The sequence below is a fragment of the Lineus longissimus genome, chromosome 17, assembly GCF_910592395.1.
Source record: "Lineus longissimus chromosome 17, tnLinLong1.2, whole genome shotgun sequence".
Classification (NCBI taxonomy): Eukaryota; Metazoa; Nemertea; class Pilidiophora; order Heteronemertea; family Lineidae; genus Lineus; species Lineus longissimus.
Window position 1 is genome coordinate 9,399,035 of NC_088324.1, and position 22,007 is coordinate 9,421,041.

The 22,007-nt window shown below is 41.7% G+C and overlaps 2 protein-coding genes and 1 non-coding gene across 3 annotated transcripts; 2 read left to right on the forward strand and 1 right to left on the reverse strand.

Annotated features, from left to right (window-relative positions):
- Nucleotides 1–1,220: 1,220 nt before the first annotated feature.
- Nucleotides 1,221–14,463, reverse strand: LOC135501158 (ras-like GTP-binding protein Rho1). Its single transcript, XM_064793033.1, has 3 exons — nt 14,260–14,463; nt 6,898–7,067; nt 1,221–4,049 (listed from the first exon to the last, which is right to left on the reverse strand). Exons 1-3 carry the CDS (start codon nt 14,303–14,305, stop codon nt 3,606–3,608), a joined length of 660 nt encoding a protein of 219 aa, XP_064649103.1. The 5' UTR covers nt 14,306–14,463; the 3' UTR covers nt 1,221–3,605.
- Nucleotides 14,464–15,852: 1,389 nt separating this feature from the next.
- On the forward strand, nt 15,853–19,870 carry LOC135501307 (ras-like GTP-binding protein Rho1). The gene is made up of 4 exons (XM_064793352.1): nt 15,853–15,991; nt 16,881–17,050; nt 18,577–18,828; nt 19,100–19,870. Exons 1-4 carry the CDS (start codon nt 15,946–15,948, stop codon nt 19,274–19,276), a joined length of 645 nt encoding a protein of 214 aa, XP_064649422.1. The 5' UTR covers nt 15,853–15,945; the 3' UTR covers nt 19,277–19,870.
- Nucleotides 19,871–20,728: 858 nt separating this feature from the next.
- On the forward strand, nt 20,729–20,801 carry Trnar-ucu (transfer RNA arginine (anticodon UCU)). The gene has a single exon. It is a non-coding gene; the product is annotated as a tRNA-Arg (tRNA).
- The last annotated feature ends 1,206 nt before the right edge of the window (nt 20,802–22,007 follow it).

The window sequence follows — 22,007 nt, forward strand, 5'->3', positions numbered from 1 at the left end:
GCTTCAGTATATTACCTTACTTGGTCCTCTTCGTTAAAAAAAAGGAATAGCCCGACGACAGCACACCATTACCGAAAATAAAATGCTTTCTTGGGCGGTATGAGTCTATGACTATGAGCTTTGGACACGAGACAAATTAAGTGCTGTTACACACCAGTAATAGATTTTAAGCTATTTTCCTTTAAACATCAACTGCCATAACCTTTTCTCAATATCTCACCTCAACCTAAATGATATCAGAGAAACTACATTGCACAGATCTGAGATAGCACCCGTACTGGACAGTGAGACCATGCATTGATTTCTTAACTACTTTTCTATGCGATCTACGCCGATTGGTCAATTCGTGATGCAGAGCCAAAGATTCGAACCCTTGACCCATGGCCAAGCATTACAGTACCCCACTCTGTCCGCAATGTTCAGAAATTCCCAAAGAATCGAACCCATGACCGAATCACTTTGACGGGCCTGACACGAGAAAGCATGGAGACTATGATTATGAATGCTCCATGGAAACCTAACAAAAACGCCCGCGATAACGTCATCAGCGCATGCATGTCTAATCTGTCAAATATCACGTTCTGATCACGCCATCGACATCCCACATTTCATGGCATGAAATATTTATGAGCTAGAAAGTATAACATCTGAATTATTTTTACAATTCAAACGTGTATTCTTGGAGAAAATCACGATCGAAAATGACCTCCCGTGGTCTTCAGGAAATCGAAAAATCAACACGTTTGGTTCCTCAAGTATCCGCTAGGAGCACCAAACCGACACGTCGCTGCGGACGCGGTAAAATTTGCGCGCGAACAGAGTAGCCAACCCCATTGGTCAATACAACGAGTGTTCGGCAATCTTCGCCAATGTTTTCTCTTCGGGATTGACGGTATCGATGTTGTCTGGTCCCATGCCCTCGATACGAGCAAGAGTTAGGTCAGGAGCCCAGACTATGATGGCATGCCAGGAGAAATGTGAAAGTGGTCAAGCAATGATCGTTTACCTGATACTAGACCATTGATACGTATATAGGTAAAGATTTAAGTGTAAATTTGATCGTTTTTCAACTTTTGAAAGATTAGAAGACGCTTTTGTTCAATGAAAGTGTTTTTTTTGCAAATAATGAAAATTTTGGTGAACAATGAAATTTTTGAGTGGTAGCTTTTTTGTTTTCAGAAATAACATAACTTATAAATGTACATAAAAAAACAACTATATACTGAATGATATACAAGGCTTTTTATTCGAAAACGTTAATTTATACTTTACAAATCGGTAACGAAGTTTTTTAAATGGAATATTTAAGAAATACATGACTCGTTAGATTTATACAAAACGTAAATACCTAAAGCTCAAGTTAGTAGCGTTCCCAACCCCAGACCACAAGTTAAAAAAATAATTGTGCTTTAAATTGCTGCACATGCACATAAATCGAACCACAACTGATGTGATGGATTGTCACACGTGCGCGATCCCAGCGCTGCGAGAGATTCATACCCTGCAGTTTCTCGGCATACTGTTTTCAAGGGACAATATAGGCAGCAGCTAGGCAGGCAAGATTAAGTTACACGAAGTCGCCAGTAGGGGTCTCTCACATCTCACAGTACGTCGAAATTATTCACACTTGTACGAGGAATATATTTAGTGCTGAATCTTACATGACCCAGGGCCCTTACTGTGTATATTAGTCACCTGAAGATGGCCAAATTAGCCCCTCTGCTCCTGCCTATAGTCCCCCTTTAAAAGGGAGAACTTTGGAGTTGGATTTACCTGGCCAAAGGAACAATGATACCTCTGCCAGCCATATGGTTATGCCCCGTTCTAGTGCATTGTCTATCGCAATACATGTATAATGATTCTTTAAGTATCTTGTCTGGAGAAGTCGCAGTCCTGTTGGTAGCCATTTTTGTATGAAAAACCAACACATCTATTGCCCAAGTTGACACTTTAACAATGCTTGATTGACAGCATCATAAACAATTAGAGATTAACGATAGATCATATACACTTCTCATCACAAAAGAAATATCAAAGGAGACTGTTAAGTATATAGGCAGGAACCAGTTGCCAATATGGGGTCTCTCTATTCTCGCAATACAACATGTTTGTACCAGGAATTTTGTCTGTAGCTGTCATTTCGGCTCCATCCCGTCGGTTGCGTCGTGTATCCAGCTTGTTTCATCTGATGGACGGGACCGAATCGAGTTGACCGAATTTCCAGAAATAGGCTGTTATCTCGTCCAAAAAAACACACTTCATGTATACAGATATACATTCGGTAAACATTTAATATGTGTATGGCCTATCCATAGACCCACAAGTACTGATAGAACAGGCATAGAATAGGACATTTATTGAACATCTGGGTCACTTTGTGATCACAGTCAACGTGCCATTAACTTTGCTTCACAAGGACATTCGCTTGAAAGCCTTTGACCCTGAATAATAAATTTTTTTTACAAAACATATATAAAAATTGATGATACATGCCATGCCTCACTTTCATGGCGCTGAAGATAAAAATAACGGCCTAATATTTGTATTACTGACAATTAGTTATTCGCGAACACCATATACATTTTCCTTTTTTTGTAAATCTGATACAATTCTCTCTCAAGAACTTTGTTGACTTTTTAAATATTTTTCTTCCCTTAATTTAGCTCATCTTTGGTTCAAATACGAAATGAAGTTTAGTAAGGACCAAAAACCCTGACGGTTTTCGTTAGAACCTTTTTAGTTAAGGATTATTTCAAACGCGGATCTATAGCGCTATAGATCCGCGTTTGAAATAATCCTTTAGTCGGGGCGAACACGAAAAATCATGATTGTTTGAGTCACGTTTTTCCGTGATTCACACGTTCACCCTTCATATATTACCAGCAACATTTGCGTTTCCATTTGTATCCGATCCGAACAATTTTGCCGGAAGGGACTTAACCTGTGTATGTAGCTGCGTAAATGTCGCCAATAAGATCTAACACACCTGTTTCATCTGCGTGGAGAATGGGTGGGAACACTTTTATGGAAAAACTTAAACAAGCCCGGAATTATCAAATGGCCCTTTCGTATATATATATATATATATAGTCATTACTGTAGGAAGCAACTGCAATGAGGAAGATTCAGGAATGGCTAGCACAAGCAACCCCGCTACAGTGAAATCACCAAATTGGGGTCAATAATGACGTCACCTACTTTTATTTCACTCAATAGCCCATCCCAATACAGTACGGATGCTGTCGAAACTATCGTGCAATGTTTACCCTCACCAAATGTCGTCATTCAGATCTCTACATAAATGCGGTGATCTTCCCACTCCAATCATACTCCTTCCCGTCACGTCAAGTTAAGTCCCCCTTTGCAGAAGTGTTGTTTAGAGTTCTAACTAATAGAGCCATAAGTTAAATGTCCTGGTTCATTTCACCGAAAAAGGCTCTTTTATGGGGAGTGTATACAAAACAATAAATGTTATTAGTGCGTAGATCCAGCAAAACAGTCCCTCCTGACCTATGTTCATATCTCTGAACACAATTAGCACCAAGAATGTTCATAGCCTAATCTACGCCATTAAGTTTTTTTCCAAAAGCAGCGAAGCAAAAGTCTCATTTAAATTTTTGTGCTATCCTATTTTTTACACTGCGGAATGTTTTCCTCGGTTTCTTGTTCAGCGCTGCCCTGGAGGCAGCTTCGAAAATCTCTCGCACCCCCTCGCGGGTTTTAGCGGAACACTCCAAGTACTCCTGCGCACCAATCTTATCCTGCATCTCCCTTCCTTCCGCCGGCTTCACTGGTAGTTGTTTATGGCGTGAAAGTTCCCGGATGACATTAGAATCATTGCGCAAGTCCTTTTTGTTCCCCACCAACACAATGGGAACCTTGGGGCAGTAATGCTTGATTTCTGGCAGCCATTTTTCTTCGATGTTGTCAAGGGAGTCTGGGTTGTCTACAGAGAAACACATGAGGATCACGTCAGTGTAGGGGTAAGACAGTACCCGAAGGCGGTCGTACTCTTCCTGGCCAGCTGTGTCCCAAAGCGCCAACTCAACCTGCAGAGAGAAAGAATTCAAAAGATTAGACAAGTTAGAAAGTTTTATGCGAACAAAATAATCTTTGATCTTTTCTCTCCAAGTGAACAAGTAAAAAAGTTGAATAAACTAGATGAGAGTTGCCACTTTGAACGACGAACGCGGAGGTGGTGAATCAACCTTTCTCCGTGCCGCCATGCACAAGTACAACACATATGATCACATTCTTCGATTTGCCGGGAACCAAAACCAAGATGGCTGCTATGTGGCCATATTGGACTCTACTGAGCCGTATGGAGAACCCCTCTGTACAAATCAGACCAGTCAGTTCATTAAACCATTAATGCGCTCGTCAACACACTCATATTGCGTACTGCGGGACGTCGTTTCTCCAAGACTGGTGATCTTCTAACATCCTGTGCATGCAGACTTCAGAAATGCGACTGGTGGCCTACGCTAACCCATGTCAAATTTTGATAAAGAAATAATGATAAAGTCATCTTCGGCAAAGTGTCACTTGGTGCTTCAGTCGATTACCAAGAAAGGCGCTGATACCACCGATGTTGTCGGCGTTAAGGATGAGATACGACATTGGCAGATGCATTCACCAAGTAATGGCCATGGTTAATGACCTGTGAATCGTTGGGGCAGTAATCACTGCTAAATTCTAGTTACGATCATACAGATAAAAGTAATAATCATACCACAATATGGTGTAAGCTAGCTATATCAGTTTATATCAGATAGTGTATCCAGTCCGACTCTCGAACCTCGAAGTTATATTCGTTTCGAAAGTTAACACTGAAAATGCTGACCTCCTTTTGGCATTGTCGTTCCCATTTCCTCACTGCAGGTCAGTCCCCCTGAATTTCACTAAACGGTCATAGGTCATTCCATTGCTTACAGTTACTATAGGCCAGTCCCCCTGGATCTGCTAAATGTTCAACCTCATCTGGTCACTGGTCGTTTTCATATGCATGCTGCAGGCCAGTCCCCCAGGATCCTTCTTAAAGCGACTATATATTGGTTTAACCTCTTGTATTTTGAGGATGCATGCAGGTGCAGATTCCCCTCATCTCATTTCAAGTACATACAACCTGTTTTATCTACGTATATATAATGCATGCTATAAAGCAGATCTGGACCTGTTAAAATGTTCTTGCTGTATAGAGTATCAAGCAAGAGATAAAACGAACGACCATTAACAAAAGTGCCTTCCCTGCAGCGCCATTCATTATCAAAAGCTCGACTGTCCTGATGAAGCGATCGAAAGGGATATCTCGCCGAAGGTGATCGAAAAAATAAGACTGCCTCCGGAGTCGAATCACTGTAGTGTTACTAACAAGCTATACAATATATTCCACTTCCGAAAAGCTCAGCTATTTGTCGTTTTCCTATTAACAATTAATAATTGAAACGAGAGAAGAAAAAAACGGGGGGGGGGGGGGGTTTGCACCAATCACCCAGTCTGCTGCACCAGTATCGCCATGGCAGCGCGCACATGCCCATGTGTCGTATTACTCTCCTCATGTTTTCATGTCGCTGTCGATTCCAAACATCTCGTTAGCTGTTATAACCTAATGATCCCCTCCGGCAACTAGCTCTAATCTCCGCCAACAAATTGCCAACTCTTGTGTTTTCGCTCCCGGGATCTCTGAACCACTTTCGTTATTTTCTACGGACATAATATAATCTCCTGCTACTGGCAGAACAGCAACAAGTCCCCTGTGAAAGATCTGACTATAGGGTACGGCTGATGATGAGGAGGTACCATCACCATGGTATCACAGAATACCGACACTGTTATAATTCACGCCAGGCCCCTCCAATAGGCCCTACTTTCATTCACATGCGTTCGGACAGCACCGATACAAATGATAAATCCGCCCGGCCACCATTCGCCAAAATGGTAGGCAACAAACAGCGGCCATGATGGACCAATCTTTTATTTTTTTCAAAACCTTCAAGGAAGCCAGGCGACCCAGGGATGATGAATCAGGCCCTATACATTGAGCCAAAAGTCTATTTCGATTTAGCGCATATATACGGATAATGATGCTGTCGCTTTATTCAACTTTTTGTTTTCCTTGACAAGCCAGTGGTTAAACCAGACCAACGATCAAAAACATTGCAGATTCCTCTTTCCTGAAAGAAGTGTATGTTCTGGCCAAGATAATTAAGCTGAACGAGGTCTTCAACATGCGCAGCAAGCTTAGCAAAGCTCGGTGCCAGCTTCAGAGATGGGATTAGGGTGCTTTGAGTGCATTCGCCTTTGCAATAACAGAACAAGAAACGCTGATTTCAGATGCCAGGCTAGCGTCCACAAGGCATTGTCAACATAAATTAGACTGATACGGCTACAAGACAAAATGGTCGCAGCGCGATCATGTTACGATTGTAAGGCATCTTGGTCTTCCAATTACCAAAAGATCAGCAGGACTTCTGATGAGGAAATGAAGTAAGCGCTGAGGAGACCAAGGCTGGATTCCGGTGGCTTTTTACACGCCCATATAGAGCTGGCCATTAGATCACATGAAGCAGATGGTTGAACTCGTTGTCTGTTGCACAAAATGTGGTAACAAACTGACTGAGGTGTACCAAGTATTGGCCAAATAATGATTTCATTTGTTTATAGACCACCCTTACGATCAACAGAAACTAATACCTTTAATGGATCTTCTCTATTCCCCTTTTTTAGCCACAAACCAAGAACTAGCCAGTCAGCCAAAGTAGTAGATAAATTTATGACTTTATGACAAGAAACTAGTACTGTCCGTCAATGACCATGAACTGAGGCTTTCAGACATGCTTTGACCCAGAAAGAAAGCACATTCGTCCGTAAATTGCCAAGGGACAGCGTGACACAAACCTGTTTGTTATCCACTTCGATGTCCGCCACATAGTTATCAAATATCGTAGGCACGTGATCTTCTGGAAACTCGTCCTTGCTGAACACGATCAGCAAACTTGTCTTCCCGCAGGCACCATCGCCGACCACCACCAGCTTCTTCCTGTGGGTGTTGTCCGAGGTGCCCAAGTCTGGAGAAAAAGAAAATGAGCAAGAGTTAACATTATGCCACACAATGTTGTACCTTCACGATGATGTTCTATGTGGACGATCGGATGTTTCACAGACTGCAGGTGAAAAAATCTTTGGTGTTATACAAGGTGACAGTCATCTTGACTTATATTTGTGGTTGTTGACCGACGTGTATAATCCTCTAAGGCCGGATTCCCATAAAGCTACACAGCATACGGATAATGGATCCACCAGAGGTTCATGGCCATGAAACTAATGTTCGCCAACGTACTGTTTTGCTCTACGCCAGCCCGGCCTAAAGCCAGGAGCAAAATATTAAAAGATATCAGGCGTACATGTATTGTATGGTCTCGACATCCATGTATCACATGATTTTTACGAGGACAATACGATGAGCTGAAGTGTGTGAGACAAAAAGAACAACACACTCCATAGACATTTATGTGGATGATGGCATGGAGAACTCTAGTCTACCAGAGACAAGAGGCGGGTATCCACAAAAACTTTCTCATGTGGATATTTCCACACAATGTCTAAACCCGGAAATTTATAGTGGTAGGGAAAATCTAGCAATTCTGCATTTCACTGGATGACGGCTTTCATGTGGATGATCAGACGTGAAGAAGTCCTCCAGGATTTCATATCATTCTCATCATTAACGAAATGACTCTTTGATAATTTCATCATATCAAGCAGATTTCATGCAACTGTTGATCTTTTGGACCGTTTGCATTTGCTACTGATGGGACGTTGCACCTGGCCATCCCCAATAAACTGCTTGAGTATCATACTTGAGAACCTGACAATTCCCAGGCACCTGTAATTTTATGTTCGAATTTGTCAGAGTCGAATTTACCATCACGAATTTACCATTCAAGAACTACTCTTATGACCATGCTACCAGTCGAAAAGCATCTATTCAACCAACATCGTCTTTATTCCACGATTTATTAGTTCCCAAGGAGCTATTCAGCCTAAAGCCATTAGATTATAAATCATAGAAGATGCGAATCTACGGCTAATGATGTGATGGATGCCGTTTTCTCTGGCTAACGGATGGTCCCTGTTGACTTTTAATCTAGTTTAGTGTGTTCAATCATCTCTAAATTGTATAAAGTGGGAACTTTTGCTGTTTACTAAAAGCACTCGTATCTCGAAAATCAGGCTGTTCGTTGAAGCTGAGCAAAGAACGTTGTCATATTTATTGATAAGGCACAATTCGTGACGGGTCAAATAGTTTTGCGGGTGAAATACAGGGCTTCGGAGAAAAAACATAGCTATAGTTCAGTTATTTTGGTGAGGGATTTCGACAACAGATGGACACATAACCAAAGGGTGTGTTTGGCTGAGGAAAAAGTCCAGCTTTCGACATTAATTCGTTCCCATGGCAGAATTATTACGACCAAAACAACGCGACATGGATTGACGGTTATAAACTACGTCAACCAAGGGGAGGGATGTCTTGTTGTAAACAAACAAACAAATTATTTTCATGGCTTTGCAGGCTTTGTTGACAACAAGGATGACATGCCATGGTTTCGATGCACCCTTCAGTAGAAGAAATATTTGTTTACATGTATATGGAAACTTCCTAAGGTTCTGAAGTACCCATTGTTGTTGAATGTGGGTCAGTGTAACCATGATTCACTCTGGACCACATACTGAGCAATTTGGTTATGGTACATATGCTTAACAACAATGTTAATGACATTGATGACACATTGACATCAAGCAAGAAAAAGAAGGTCAAAACCATTCCATTTTAGTTTGTCTATCGAATACTGTACAATGTAGGCATACACTCAAAGCATTTACCATACTTTTGACCATTCTTAGTTTGAATACTCACAAAAGGCAGTTCGATCGTAGGGCCACCGAAACCACATCAAACAAGTCGAATTTTGTTTCAAAGCCAGCCATTAGTACACCACGCCCAAAGGACCTTGCCAGGCTATGGGGAATTCGCCAAGCTTGGCGAATTCTATGATACGTTGGCATTCCCAAGGCTTGCGAACTTATTGTCGTGGTGCGGAATACCACACTCTATGGATGACACTCCCACAGTTGGTTTATGAGAGAACAGAGGACAAATTGTCAGAACACCAATGTTGATGACATCTAAAACTATCTTTTTGGTTCCATGGATATCGAAATGGATATTCTGCACCTCACAGGCCCATACAGTAATAAAGTTGGCCTACATATTGTTGATAATACCAGCCCACAACATAGTAATTTAAAATTTGTATGTACAACAAAATGTATGTATTTTCAACTACACACAACTTAACTACGTAGTCTCCGTTACAATCCATGTCCTTGCGTAGGTGCACTTTTGAATTGTATTTGCTACCATGATATCGATTTTAATTCTGATGTTTTTTGATGCAACGGGGAGCGAAGGAACATTAAACTTTGATTAAATTGTCCAAGTTACCAAATAATGCCAAGAAATGATAAAGACTAATTCTTGATAATGCCAATGATCCTTCTGGAATAGGAATTGGAATGCAAGCTTAGAGTTCCCAACTGCGAGTAAGCTTACAGGGCCAGTGAAACAGCCAAGAGTTTTGCCCCTACCAATCATCCTCGGCCAAGCTGAGGCTAAGTTGACGGCAACATCCACGAAATCGAGATTTACATAGCTGAAGTATAGTGTGGCCAACTCAAAGCCAATATTCGCCTGCTCCGCATTTGATCGGCCATCGATCATACTCAATGTGTCGTCTTTTCCTTCTGACAGAAATTGGGACTGGCATCTGGCATCTCTTAGGCTGGGATCGTTTCTGGAATTATTATCAACTCCTCAATCTCATCGTAAGGTTTCTCTCTATATGATGCAGGCAAGCATTGTCGAGAGCATATGCTAGATCAACGGTGATGGACAACTCCTTGCCCAACGGCCTTTCTCGTTGCATCTATAACAACTGATGATAACGCACAATGATAACGCACTACAACCAAGGACAAGCAACGCCATACATTCTTAAAACCAAGTTATACTGCAAACTGCAGACATATCCGCTTCCAGGCATCTTTCTATATAGGACTGTCTTGCAGGCGATCCATCCTCCAAGCATCCGATCCACTTTCTCATTGACATGTTTTGGAGTGACTGCTATCCCGGCGACATTACCTTCATTAATGCAATCGATAACGGAAAGCAGGTCGATGTTTCAGGTGGATAGTAAGCAGGATATTTCCCACATCTTTCTCTTTTAACAGAAGACACAGAAGACCAGAAAGAAGTAAGCGTTTTTTTAGCATAGATTGTATACCTTCTTGCCGAACTAAGGAGATGAAAACGCCATACCTTGCATCACGCCAGTTTGTCCTGGCCAAACATGATGTTGCCTGGCAACGCCAAACACTTCATTAGTCGTTTCTTTTAAGGCACTTCGCAGTTTCATGCGACGTGATTGCACGCGAGAACGAAATGGTATTTGCTGACCAGTTAGGCTACCAATTCTGGTCTCATTCTTCCAACTCCACACCATTCATGATCTTCTGCTGCAGCAGGTCTATCAGATTATCAAAAGGGATGAAATAGTCAGGTTACATTTTGAACCCTGATTTGCGGCTTTTAACCGTGTATCAACACTCATCCCGAAGACCACTGCATGCCGGTTCGAAACTATAAAGGATGTCATTCCTAAGCATCATCACTCACCGCACTAGCTAAGTATGAATTTTGCCATTTGGCACTTGATAAATCTGTCGTGCAAATTACTAGTTTTATTGAATTTCTTCCGTTCCATGTAATGTACCCGATGGTGCACTTAACCAAAGTGATGATGACATCTAGTCAAGATATATTTTCTTGAGACTGACATATGTCAAAGTCGATTGTATGAGTGCGATTAGTGCGAAATCTCGGAATTGCCAAGTCGAAGTTAGTAAAGGGTAATTCAAAGATTAGGCAGTGATATTAACGGTCGTCACAAGACTTCAAATATTCTCCTCTTAATGAAAGACGTTGCAGGTCACTTGACTTGCACGAGCTTAGAAATAAGCGCTTTACGAGCATTTCATTATTAATTTATGATGTCAAGGAATGAAGGAGGATGCTCTCATCAAGTCTATATGGAAATCTATACTAATTGCTCTCATGTAAGAGAAGACTTCGTTGACATGAATAGCCCCATCCTCGACCGCCTTTGACAGGTTTCTAGCAAAGCATATCTTGGTGTCCTCGTCAGTGCACTTCAGACGTGGAATATCAAACGCTAATAAAAGCAATTATGCAAATCAGCCAAGTCGTTTTCGTACTTAATTAGGAAAGTAATGAAATCTTGTAGATTCAACAGCAGAATTGTTGGATAATGAAAGATGATATGTGATGTCTTTGAAGAGAGCAATTCCCTTTGGATGAAATCCGTGGAATGGCATCTTTAATGCAATATTATTCATTTATACAGTTAGTACATGGCTTGTTTGGAAGTAAAAGCTCCAATTCATGGTTGTCAGTAAACGTACGCATAATTGTACATGCATATCCGTTCAATGGGCAGTTCGGTTCCTTGGGAACTTGTTGCTTTTGTCAACATTCGTGACATTTCACCGCTGTTGGTTGTATCTGTCATGGGCAATTTCTAGGCTAACCTACCCAATTCTTGATGGACTTTCCAGTTGCGGCATGGCCAGTGTGTTTGCCGGGCAGCACTTCGAGAATGTGTTTTGATACACTGCTTTGATTACATCTTGACCCTCAATGTATTGACAATGCTCAGCTTCCAGACAACGCGTCAATATGGCGGAGGCTACGGAGCAATACCGCTGGAAGTTCGGTATGCTTTGAGAGGGTGACGATAGTTTTCGCCAGCAAGGAGCGAAGAAACATCTTTCTCTGCATACCGTATTAACGTTAGAGTTGTTGCGAATCCTTATTGACGAATTGATTGGAAGACTTGCGATATGTACCGGAACCCACCATGATTGCCATCACACTTTATTTGCGGACACCAAAGCTCGTTGCACATACATATACTGAACACATGACCGACTGATCTCACTTCCGGCAAGAGGAAATCACATTAAGACATCGTCTCGGCTCGAGATGGTGCCATGTACTTGAGATGGACTTATCAGGCAGTTCAAACGGCGCCCTTTGCATAATCAGTGTCAACCGATTCTTTCGTATTAGAGTTGTCCATTGACGTTTAAATCAAGGTTTTCAAGCCCCCTGTGCATGTCGATTGAACAGCATTTCATTTTCCGTTGGACTGGATTAGGAAAAAGGCGTATATGCACATGTTGGTAAAGCTAAAGATTTAAAACCAAGGCGCCACATGAAGGCTCAATGGAAGCCAAAAATTCCAAAACAGGTGACACATTGACTATTTTCAGCTTGTTTCGGTAAACAACCGTACCCCGCCATGCTTATCCGGTGCTAATGCTATAACTCCACAGGGGCTGGAATTCGTCCATGTAGGCATATTGTAGGCTACTGCTCATTGGATTTTGTCAAGCCATTCTTGTATGTGTCAGGACACCATCTGCCTTTCACAATCATTGTAGAGGAGTTTCGCGCAATTCAAAGGATTGACCCATTTCACCACCAAAAATACAAGGGTGGTTATATTTTTTTTAGAAGTGTCTATAGCGGACAATGTTGCTTTGTTTCCTTGGGAAAGTACATCGAGTTTGGACTTGGCGACTGAAAAAAACCTCTGCACCAAATCAGTTGTAAAAACCTGACAAGACCAGACGTCGTGAACCACACAGGCTTCTTGGAAAAATCGTATGAAAACATTTTTTCTGGTTCTTTTATAGGCCGTGGCCATAAGTGGCTGACTGATATTTTGACAAGCTGTAATACGGAGGAAGAAGACGCTAAGTCCGACATCGGTCCACTCGGAAGGCGCGAAAAGTTGGAGTGCTAAAAATAACGAATAAAGCGTGTTTTTATTGTACACGGGAGTTGAAACAAAGGCGTCGAAATTTTTCAGAAAAAATGGTTTCTCTAATGAAACAGGAGAAGTACAAGCATATTGAAAAGATAATTCGCTTTGACCTTTAAGATTATGAATTTTTTCTGTTGGAGACTCCGCGTCGGTGCGTACAAAGTTTGATATATGGTGACATCGACACATGTATTCACAGCCGCATCACAATGTACACACACGGTGATTGGTGTCAATTGTACATATCTCCAAAACTGACAAAGGTCTAACGAATTGGCCTAATTAATCAACAAATTACGCATGGCATCCATAAATGTCTGAATAATGACTTTAACCCATTATTTCCAAGGGAAATCGTCGCATATCATGGTCACTACATTATTTACATTTTTCAGTACGGGCGCGGATTTTATCCCCCAAGCGTGCATATTCAGACGCCGTGAGACTCACATAGACCCTCTAGCTCCTGCCTATAGTTTCCTTTTAGAGGGGCATCAATTATTTGGGTTCTTGTTCATTAGGGGGTTTTCGAAAAGTTCCCGAAACTACAACGCTAACGCCTACTTTAATGTTTCGGGGACGCATTTTTGTACTATACACGTACACTTTATCATAAATCTATTGTTTGTGATGTCAATTAAAAGATGATGCCTCTCATATCATTATACAGCAACAGGTCCTCAGGCGCACCACTAATTACATGACCAATTTGCCCTCTCATTAGGGAAGTTTATTTCCTCGAGGTCAATGGGACCATTTCCTCATGCGCCGAGCAGTTATGCACATGAACAGAAATGAATAGACAATTAAATCTTGATCTAGTCTCAATCATAATGTCAGGGAGTATTTGTAGTCTGGTTACTCTAAGATGCAATAAACACGGTGAAGTTCTTAAAGGGACACCACAAAAAGACATGACGGGGACAGCAGAAATTTGCCGCCGCTACTGAAACATAAGAAACAGCACAAAAACATGGCTATATTTTTCCGTTGATGGGTGCAGGTGTTAGCATAGTGCCTGATAGCATTTAGATATTTGCCACAAAACACCTCTGGAATTTCTCACGGGTTTGAAACGGCCTTTCAACAGGTTTATAATAGAATAGCCAACAAAACAAAAATCGGCATGAATCATGAATGATAGGCTGTTCTTTCTTTTCAGGTAGAATCAGGCCAGCACTGTACTAAGCCATTATACACACTCTAGCCTATGCGCGAAACCGAGGACTTCACCGTTCACTCCTACAGGCTTCATTACTGGAAATCAATAAAGAAAGTTATACATTACCTTCCCGAGATCTGCCCGTCTTGCTTTTACCAAAACAATGAAACATTTTCCTTATTCCTCTTCCTATATCCAATGGTATAATCACACTTTTTCGTCCCTAAAGCGTTTATTCCGACAGAAATTACACTAAGACTGATCGTTTCGCTCTGAAAGTCTTGTTAAGGCCGTTGGGGATCCCTTTTAACCTGTCCCACGTCCGTGTTCTAAATATAAGGTGGAAATTACAGGCCCGTGTCGTCATACTGTGATATCCACGCTTCCAAGAACCAAATCATGTACATACGAATGTACAAGAGGATTCCCGTTTATCTCCATTGTGTCCTGACAGCGAGGTTGATCAAACGGCGGGTGGCAATGACGTCGGCGCTCTTGATTGGCATGTTGCTCGCATAGTTACCATGCTACTAACTGTACACTGCACAATATCGCTGTCAAAATATTTGATTAGAAGTTTTAATTAATGCCTTTGTACTTGTGAGTATTGTTTGTCCCAGCTATTGCTCAATAGGCCTACGTTCTGGTCGATCGGGTTCGGGATGTGGGTGGGGACACATGACATTCAATCGTTTTCATGCTCAACGTTTGGGGAGAGCGTGTTTCTCTATTTCCTGACGGATGGTGCTGCTTTTGTGGAATGCGGATGAAACCAAAGTTGTCTGCGCAGACGAACTTCAAAGCTTGGGTAGTGCCCAACAAAAAGGAATGGTCGAAAACGAAAATCCACTCCCCTGGTCAGTGTTTTAACCATAGACAACTTGTTGGACTGACAACTGATATGCATGTGACACATAAATGATGCTGTCCGCCGTGCGTGTGCAAACCCCGGTTCGTTCTGAAATCTTCGCGGTCAAAAAAGAATAGGCAATTAAAAAAATAATACAAAATTCTCTGACTATGGTTCTGAGGCCCCTATGGCCTTTTTGTTCTATATTCGACTTGCATGACTAATATCACGATATAATGCAGAATCAAATGTGTACTTGATTACCAAAAATAGAACCGACATCCGTGCATACATTGATGACAATCGATCATTAGGCCTATGAGCAGATGAGACGACAATAATTAATCAGACTCGATATGGTCATCAGACGTATGTCGTGTAGGTCGATTATTGCGTCGAATTCAAGGAAAATTACATGAAATTACCCAGAGGAAAATGTAACGGAGTTTCGTACCCAAAATCATGATAGTTTTTAATCGAAAGCCAACCCGTGTTTTTTCTGCATTTAACGCATGAAGCACATGCATGTATCATCAAAAGCGCCAAGCGCACGACGAGTACACTCCTGACGCAGTGGACCGGTCTCGTCCTGTCGCATAAAACGAGACGATCGGGATGACGAAATTGACTGCCCCGAGAGTCTAACCACGAGCCCACAAGCCAAGTGTATTTTTTGCCGGGCGAACAGAGCTCCGGATGCGAAGAAAGAGCAATTCTGTAAACCCACGTGCTCCGCCACCAGTTCGTGACGACATTGCATCGATCCGCGTGCTATGGGGAAATCCCGCCCAAGACCAATCAGGAAACGACATTCATGCTATTTTTAGACTAGAGCGTGTCGGCGGGTATAAAATCATTCTTTGGGCCGAATGAATACCATATCATTCCGTTCTTTCAGGACAACTACTGACAAGCGGCTTTAGATAAATTCGTTATATATCAGTTGGCGACAGAAAAGAAATATGGGGTCACTTTTAAGCTCATGTACGACTTCGACAAGAGACACAGGTGAGATTCAATATTAAGTTTCTTTCGACATTTTTGTTAGCCTTTTAAAAGAAATGGCTTCTACAAAGAACTTGGGATCCGTTTTATTATCTTTTTGCTGACGAAATTCACTGGACAATTTGCACATTCGGAATAATTCGGACGGGACGTTCTTTATAACGGGAAGCCGGTGTAACGTGTTTTTTTGTCCCCATCAGTGTTTCCTTACAATCGGCAACCAGAGAGACTTTTCAGTTCGCGGTATTCATAAATATTGATAAAAACCAGTCTAATTAATTTTTCCTGGTTGTATCAAGAATGAAATGAAACTTGACTTGACTTGACTTCTAAGTTGTATAATATACATGTATATGTACATACATATGCAATGATCGAACTTGTATAGGGCGTCTTCATAGAATGTTGTCTCCAAGGAAATAAAAACTATATCGGCGACATTTGAGTCATGTCTAAAAATAAAATCAATCAGGTCACTCCGGCCAAGCGTGGGCTTATCTACCAGAACAAAATTTTCGAAGATTAGAACAATGAAAATAATTCTGTGACTGATCCGGTATAACATGTCTTCGGTCAATATTCCGATCGCGTCATATGGCGGGGATTTGACGTCATAACAATCTGTCGATTTTGGTCACATGTTCCACAGTACATGGTCCTGTAAAGGCTGTGCAGCCACCAAAACTCCTCCCTTACGCCCGTGAACCGAAAGGCCATAATGATTGAAACTTCTTCCATGAGGCCTCTGGCATAGTTACTTTAAACGTGTCGCTATAAAGACCCTCGAAAGCAACAGCCTGTCCCAGAAAAATCATTGCAAAGCATAGCAAACCAATGCATTAACGACGATCAATAACCACCACTCAAAATTGACTTAATTTCTCTCTTCCAGATTATGCTTACGAGGATGGCAAAATCCGGCGAAAGTTGGTGATCGTCGGCGACGGCGAGTGTGGCAAAACATGCCTCCTGATCGTGTTCAGCCGGGACGAGTTCCCCGCCGGTTACGTCCCCACCGTCTTCGAGACGTATGTTGCCGATATCGCATTCGAGGGAAAGCAGGTAATAGTCGATATTTTAGATAAATTTTCAAACACCTGTTTTGATTTTGGTGCCTGGCTGAAAACTCAGCCATTTTTTGTGTTGGGGGTGGGGTGGGGGTGACTGGGTAGGCGTGTCCCTTACAGATTTGGGTGGTGAAGTGTCTCATTTAGACATGAATATTTAGTATATCATGTATTAGACGGGACAAAAACCCGTCAGTAGGGAAGCCCCCCCCCCCGTGAGTTGGCCCGTGTAATGCCTCGGAACATTATGCCAACTGGAAAACCGAATGTACTAAGTGTTGGTGGACACATTCATCAATACTTTTGCATAAAATTGTCCAAAAAGAACAACAAAATCTAGATCATTCTCACCAACTAAGTCGCCCCCGGGTAATATCAAAATAGGTTAAGTAAACGGAATACAAAAGCAAATTAACGTATTCCAGAAAAAATGCAATTTCACATTAGTAAGACCTTATTGAAAATGTTTCTGGGTGATAATGACGTTTTTGATGAGATGACGAAAGTATATTTTGTAACGGGACCGTACACGGAGTGTCAAACGCTGGGAGAGCATCAGTCATTTCCAAAGTTTGTCTTAAACTAGAACTGTCTTACCACGTCGTGTAAGTGTGTCACCTCACGAGTTTATTCGTGGTACGGTCTTGCCATTATTATGACTACAGGTCATATGGTGATGATGGTCAATGGGACAAACTCGGGGAAATATTGGATTTTTTATCTCTTGTGCTAAGAGTGCGCAGTGTCCTCAAAAAGTATTAATGTCACAAAATCCCTCTGTATAAATGTTACAACAATTGAGCGACAGGTTGTTCCAAAAAAACGGTGGTTTCATTGAGTGTACACTTATAATACGGCACGTGTGTAGTTTCTTATTTATTGCGCTTGTTTATTGTACACCATATACATGAACCAGTTAAAGACAATAGCCTCTATCAATTCTTGGTTTTACTGACATTCAGTTTCACCAAACAAATTAATACAATATTGCACCTTGGTTTCATTTTTTGGACAACCTATATATGCCCTTAACTGGTTGACACTAGTTAAAAACACATACTTTCTCATTCAGGGCTCCTTCGCTCTTACTTAATCCTAACTACAATTTTAACACTTTTCGATATAACTCCCAACAGGCCTCAGAATAAGACGTTCTGCTCTGTTAATTTTCATTCGCCCTCAAAGCATTAACTATATGCATCGTGCTATAGTTTGGTATGAATAATTTGTAAAGACTGTTTACTTCCTTAAATGGAACGGTTCGAGATATATCATGACGTTTTGATATTATCATCTGGGTTTATATAGGCCTTGGAATTTATAGTCTCAGTTTGAGGAATTCCGCGATGACGTCAAACTTTCCTCGTAATGTCAAAACACAGCAACTTCATGACAATTTTAATTGTCATAAACTGATGAATTTTCGTGTTGCTTACAGTTCGGCAGTACAAGACACAAAATTACGCGGTTTCTCCGAGTTAAACCATCAACTTTAAAATGTAATTCTTATTTCCTCAACAGATGGAGCTAGCTCTCTGGGATACCGCCGGCCAAGAGGACTTCGACAGACTGCGCCCCCTGTCGTACCCTGACACAGACGTCCTGATAATATGTTACAGTATCGCCAACCCCGATAGTCTGGAGAACGTTTGGGAGAATTGGATCAAGGAGGTGAAACATTTCTGTCCCGATGTCCCAGTTGTTTTGGTGGGGACGAAAAAGGACTTGCGAAACGACCCTGACACTATTCATGACCTCGCAAAATGGAAGAAGGTAGGCCAGCCATCTTTGACGGTGACGTCTGCTTCCGTTTCCTGTCTCTGGACAAAATGTAACAGCTGTCTGTGCGTACATTTTCAAGGCATGTCTGATACAATCTTGGGGGGGGGGGGTGTATATATACATGTATTATGGTGTGAGGAATAAACAGTTGGCCATTGGTACGTACATTCATTGTAATTTGTCTGTTCGCGTAATTCTACCCACACGGTTTATCTTGAAAAATTCAAAGCGTACATTTCAATCATGATATTTTTTATTCCAGAAAGTTGTTACGACAGAAGAGGGCGAGGAAATGGCGGCCAAGATCGGTGCCAAAGCATTCATGGAGGTATCCGCCTTGAAAAGGGATAACGTGCGGGAATCATTTGAGATGGCTGCGAGTTTGGCGTACAAAAAGAAACGCCGACGCCAAGGCAAGGGCGTATTTAAAAAGCACTGAAGGAATTACCCACGATCTTGAGAACTTTTAAAACAGTTACTCGAGGATAGAAATTCTCTTGTAGATATTTTGGTAATTGTACAGGAAACCGGCCGAGTTCGCCCCTTGCTGTGATGGCAATGTGATCGAAAGCAAAGTGAAGAGGAGCGCAAGGAGCGATGGACAGTTCATTTGCTCTGAAGGAAATAGTTCTTTTTTCCTTCATTTCGGATTATTTTGGACTGATACCTGCCTATTTGCAGGAGCTGTTTGCTGGGGCTATCCCGTTCTCGGTGTTTTTCTTTGTGAGTGGAAGGGATGGAAGGGGAAGAGTAAGAGGGAGCCTACGCTGCAAATTACAACACACCAGCATCCTTTGCTTTATGCACGCCACCTTAGCTGCAAACTATGCAAAAAAATCAAAACTGTATGTTTTTTAAAATTACTACATGTATATAGACATTGTACATGTCCAATACTGCCACTAAATTACCTTTTTTTAGAACAGACTGTATATATAGTTTTGATGTTACCATAGAGGATTCATTTGTAATATTGGCTACTTTGTATATTTATGTTAAATATTATTCAGAGATAAAGTAACTTATTTATTGATTCTGTGTGTTCAATTTAGTTTCATTTCACTTAGTCATCACAAAAAACATCATCCATCACAGGCAAGGAAAAGACTATGCCTCATATGCAGGTTTAACGGGAGACTATAGACAGGAGCAAGGTGGGCAATATATAATATTATTCCTGCGTTGGGTTAATTGCTGCGATTGGGTTCGCGGCAAGTGCTGACATGTGCCCTTTCAAGAGCTAACTTTACTTCTACGGCATGGTTTGTCAATGCCCATGTTCTGTAGATTCTTTTTGCAACATCCTGTGAAACACTGCTGAAGGGCAGAGACATGTATTCATCCACAGGCAAAAGTGTGGCACATAGTCCGTACTGAACTGTGAAGCTGTGGTAAATACATGACTGTGACGGGTGAAAGTGGATTTATTCTTCAATCTTTGGTGGATTCTTAATCTACAGAGCCAGGCCATAACGGGGATATACTTTTTGATAATTAATTTAAGGAAATATTGTCTCACCGGCCAGTTTAGAACTTGTATTCTAATAGGCCCATATCAGTCCGCGAGTGACGATTTGATGGCAATGCTGTACACAAATCAATTTTTCTCAGGCAATCGGTATTGGAATGTTTTGATATTTTACTATTATTTCGATAAAAGCCTCTTCAAAACACATATAAAATTTGGTGGGAATTAAAGCACCCTTGGTGTACTTTTTTCACCAACCTATATTCATTACAATGTACACAGAATGTACACGCTGGCTAATAGAGGTCTCTGGCCTGAACGACAACCGCGCCGCTATGAATCATTTCTATGAACTAATATGGCTCAGTCGACCAACTGACGCTACTGTACAAAAACGATAAGATGAGCCAGCATTCACGGACTGGCTCTGTAGCGCAATGGACAGCGCGCCGGACTTCTAATCCGGAGGTTGTGGGTTCGAATCCCACCTGAGTCATCTCTTTTTTTTCTCTTTTTTTCTTACTTATCTTGTCCCTTTAATCTGCAGGAAGATCATTTTCACAAATCTCGTGAAAATAGGTTATCTATAATATACTTGAAGATCGATACAAATGAAGATAATGAAATAATGTGACCAACTGTTGGTATATTTTGTGAATAGGGACGGGCTAACCTGTATATTGATATAAAATCATGACTGGTAACTGTCATGTCATGTATTCCGCGGCATCCTGAGGATATCGGGATTGATGTTCACTTCTCCGGCCCCGCACACAAGGACAGACGAACATTAACCCACGATTTCCTCAGGATGGGTATAACCAGTGGTTTTCAATATTCTCCACCTCAAGATATTTCTTCGTTTGTATGTCGAAAGAAGTGAAAAACGGCCTGAATCACAGGATGAACAATGGTATCCAGGTTTCTACCTTCAGGAACGTGTGCGAGGAGAGGAGTATGTGAGCTGGTGAGTGACTCTTGTTTCAAGGATGTGATCCTACAGACCGAGGCCAACATGTAAAATATGCATGACAATGACTTTTATTGTTTTCTACCAAAGTAAGGAACCGTACAGATAGAGAGTCCTGACACCTTCAGCGCCGAAGCACGTAGATCTGCGTAGTCCAAATCCCCCCCCCCCTCCCTTTTGAGCTGGTTATCGGAGTCTCATCGACTTCCTGAAAGAACTACGCCATCGCCATCTTCATGGCAAGGTCTTTCAGTTTCTACCTTGCCCTGAAGATGGCGATAGCGTAGTTCTTTCATGAAGTCATTCAAAGTTCTGAACTACGCCATCGCCATCTTCAGGGCATGGTATGGTCTTCTCAGTTCCTACCTTGTCCTGAAGATGGCGATGGCGTAGTTCTTTCATGAAGTACACGAGACTCCGATAACCAGCTCAAAGAGGGGGATTTGGGCCACGCAGATCTACGTGGTTCGGCGCTGAAGGTGTTAACATCAGGCTATACACCATAAAGCTTCGATTTAGGCTGGGGATATCTGGCAAGCAGCTCGCCGAACTAGCATAACTCGATTCCATTCTTCTGTGACAATGAGGCTCAACTGATAACGTTTTGATACATCCTGGTAACTGGTACAAATCCTGGTAACTGGTACAACAATGTTAGGATGTGACTATGTCTCCATGTCAGGCCCTTGGTTACACGGCTTTATAGATCCTTTGTCGAGACATCCTGTGTAA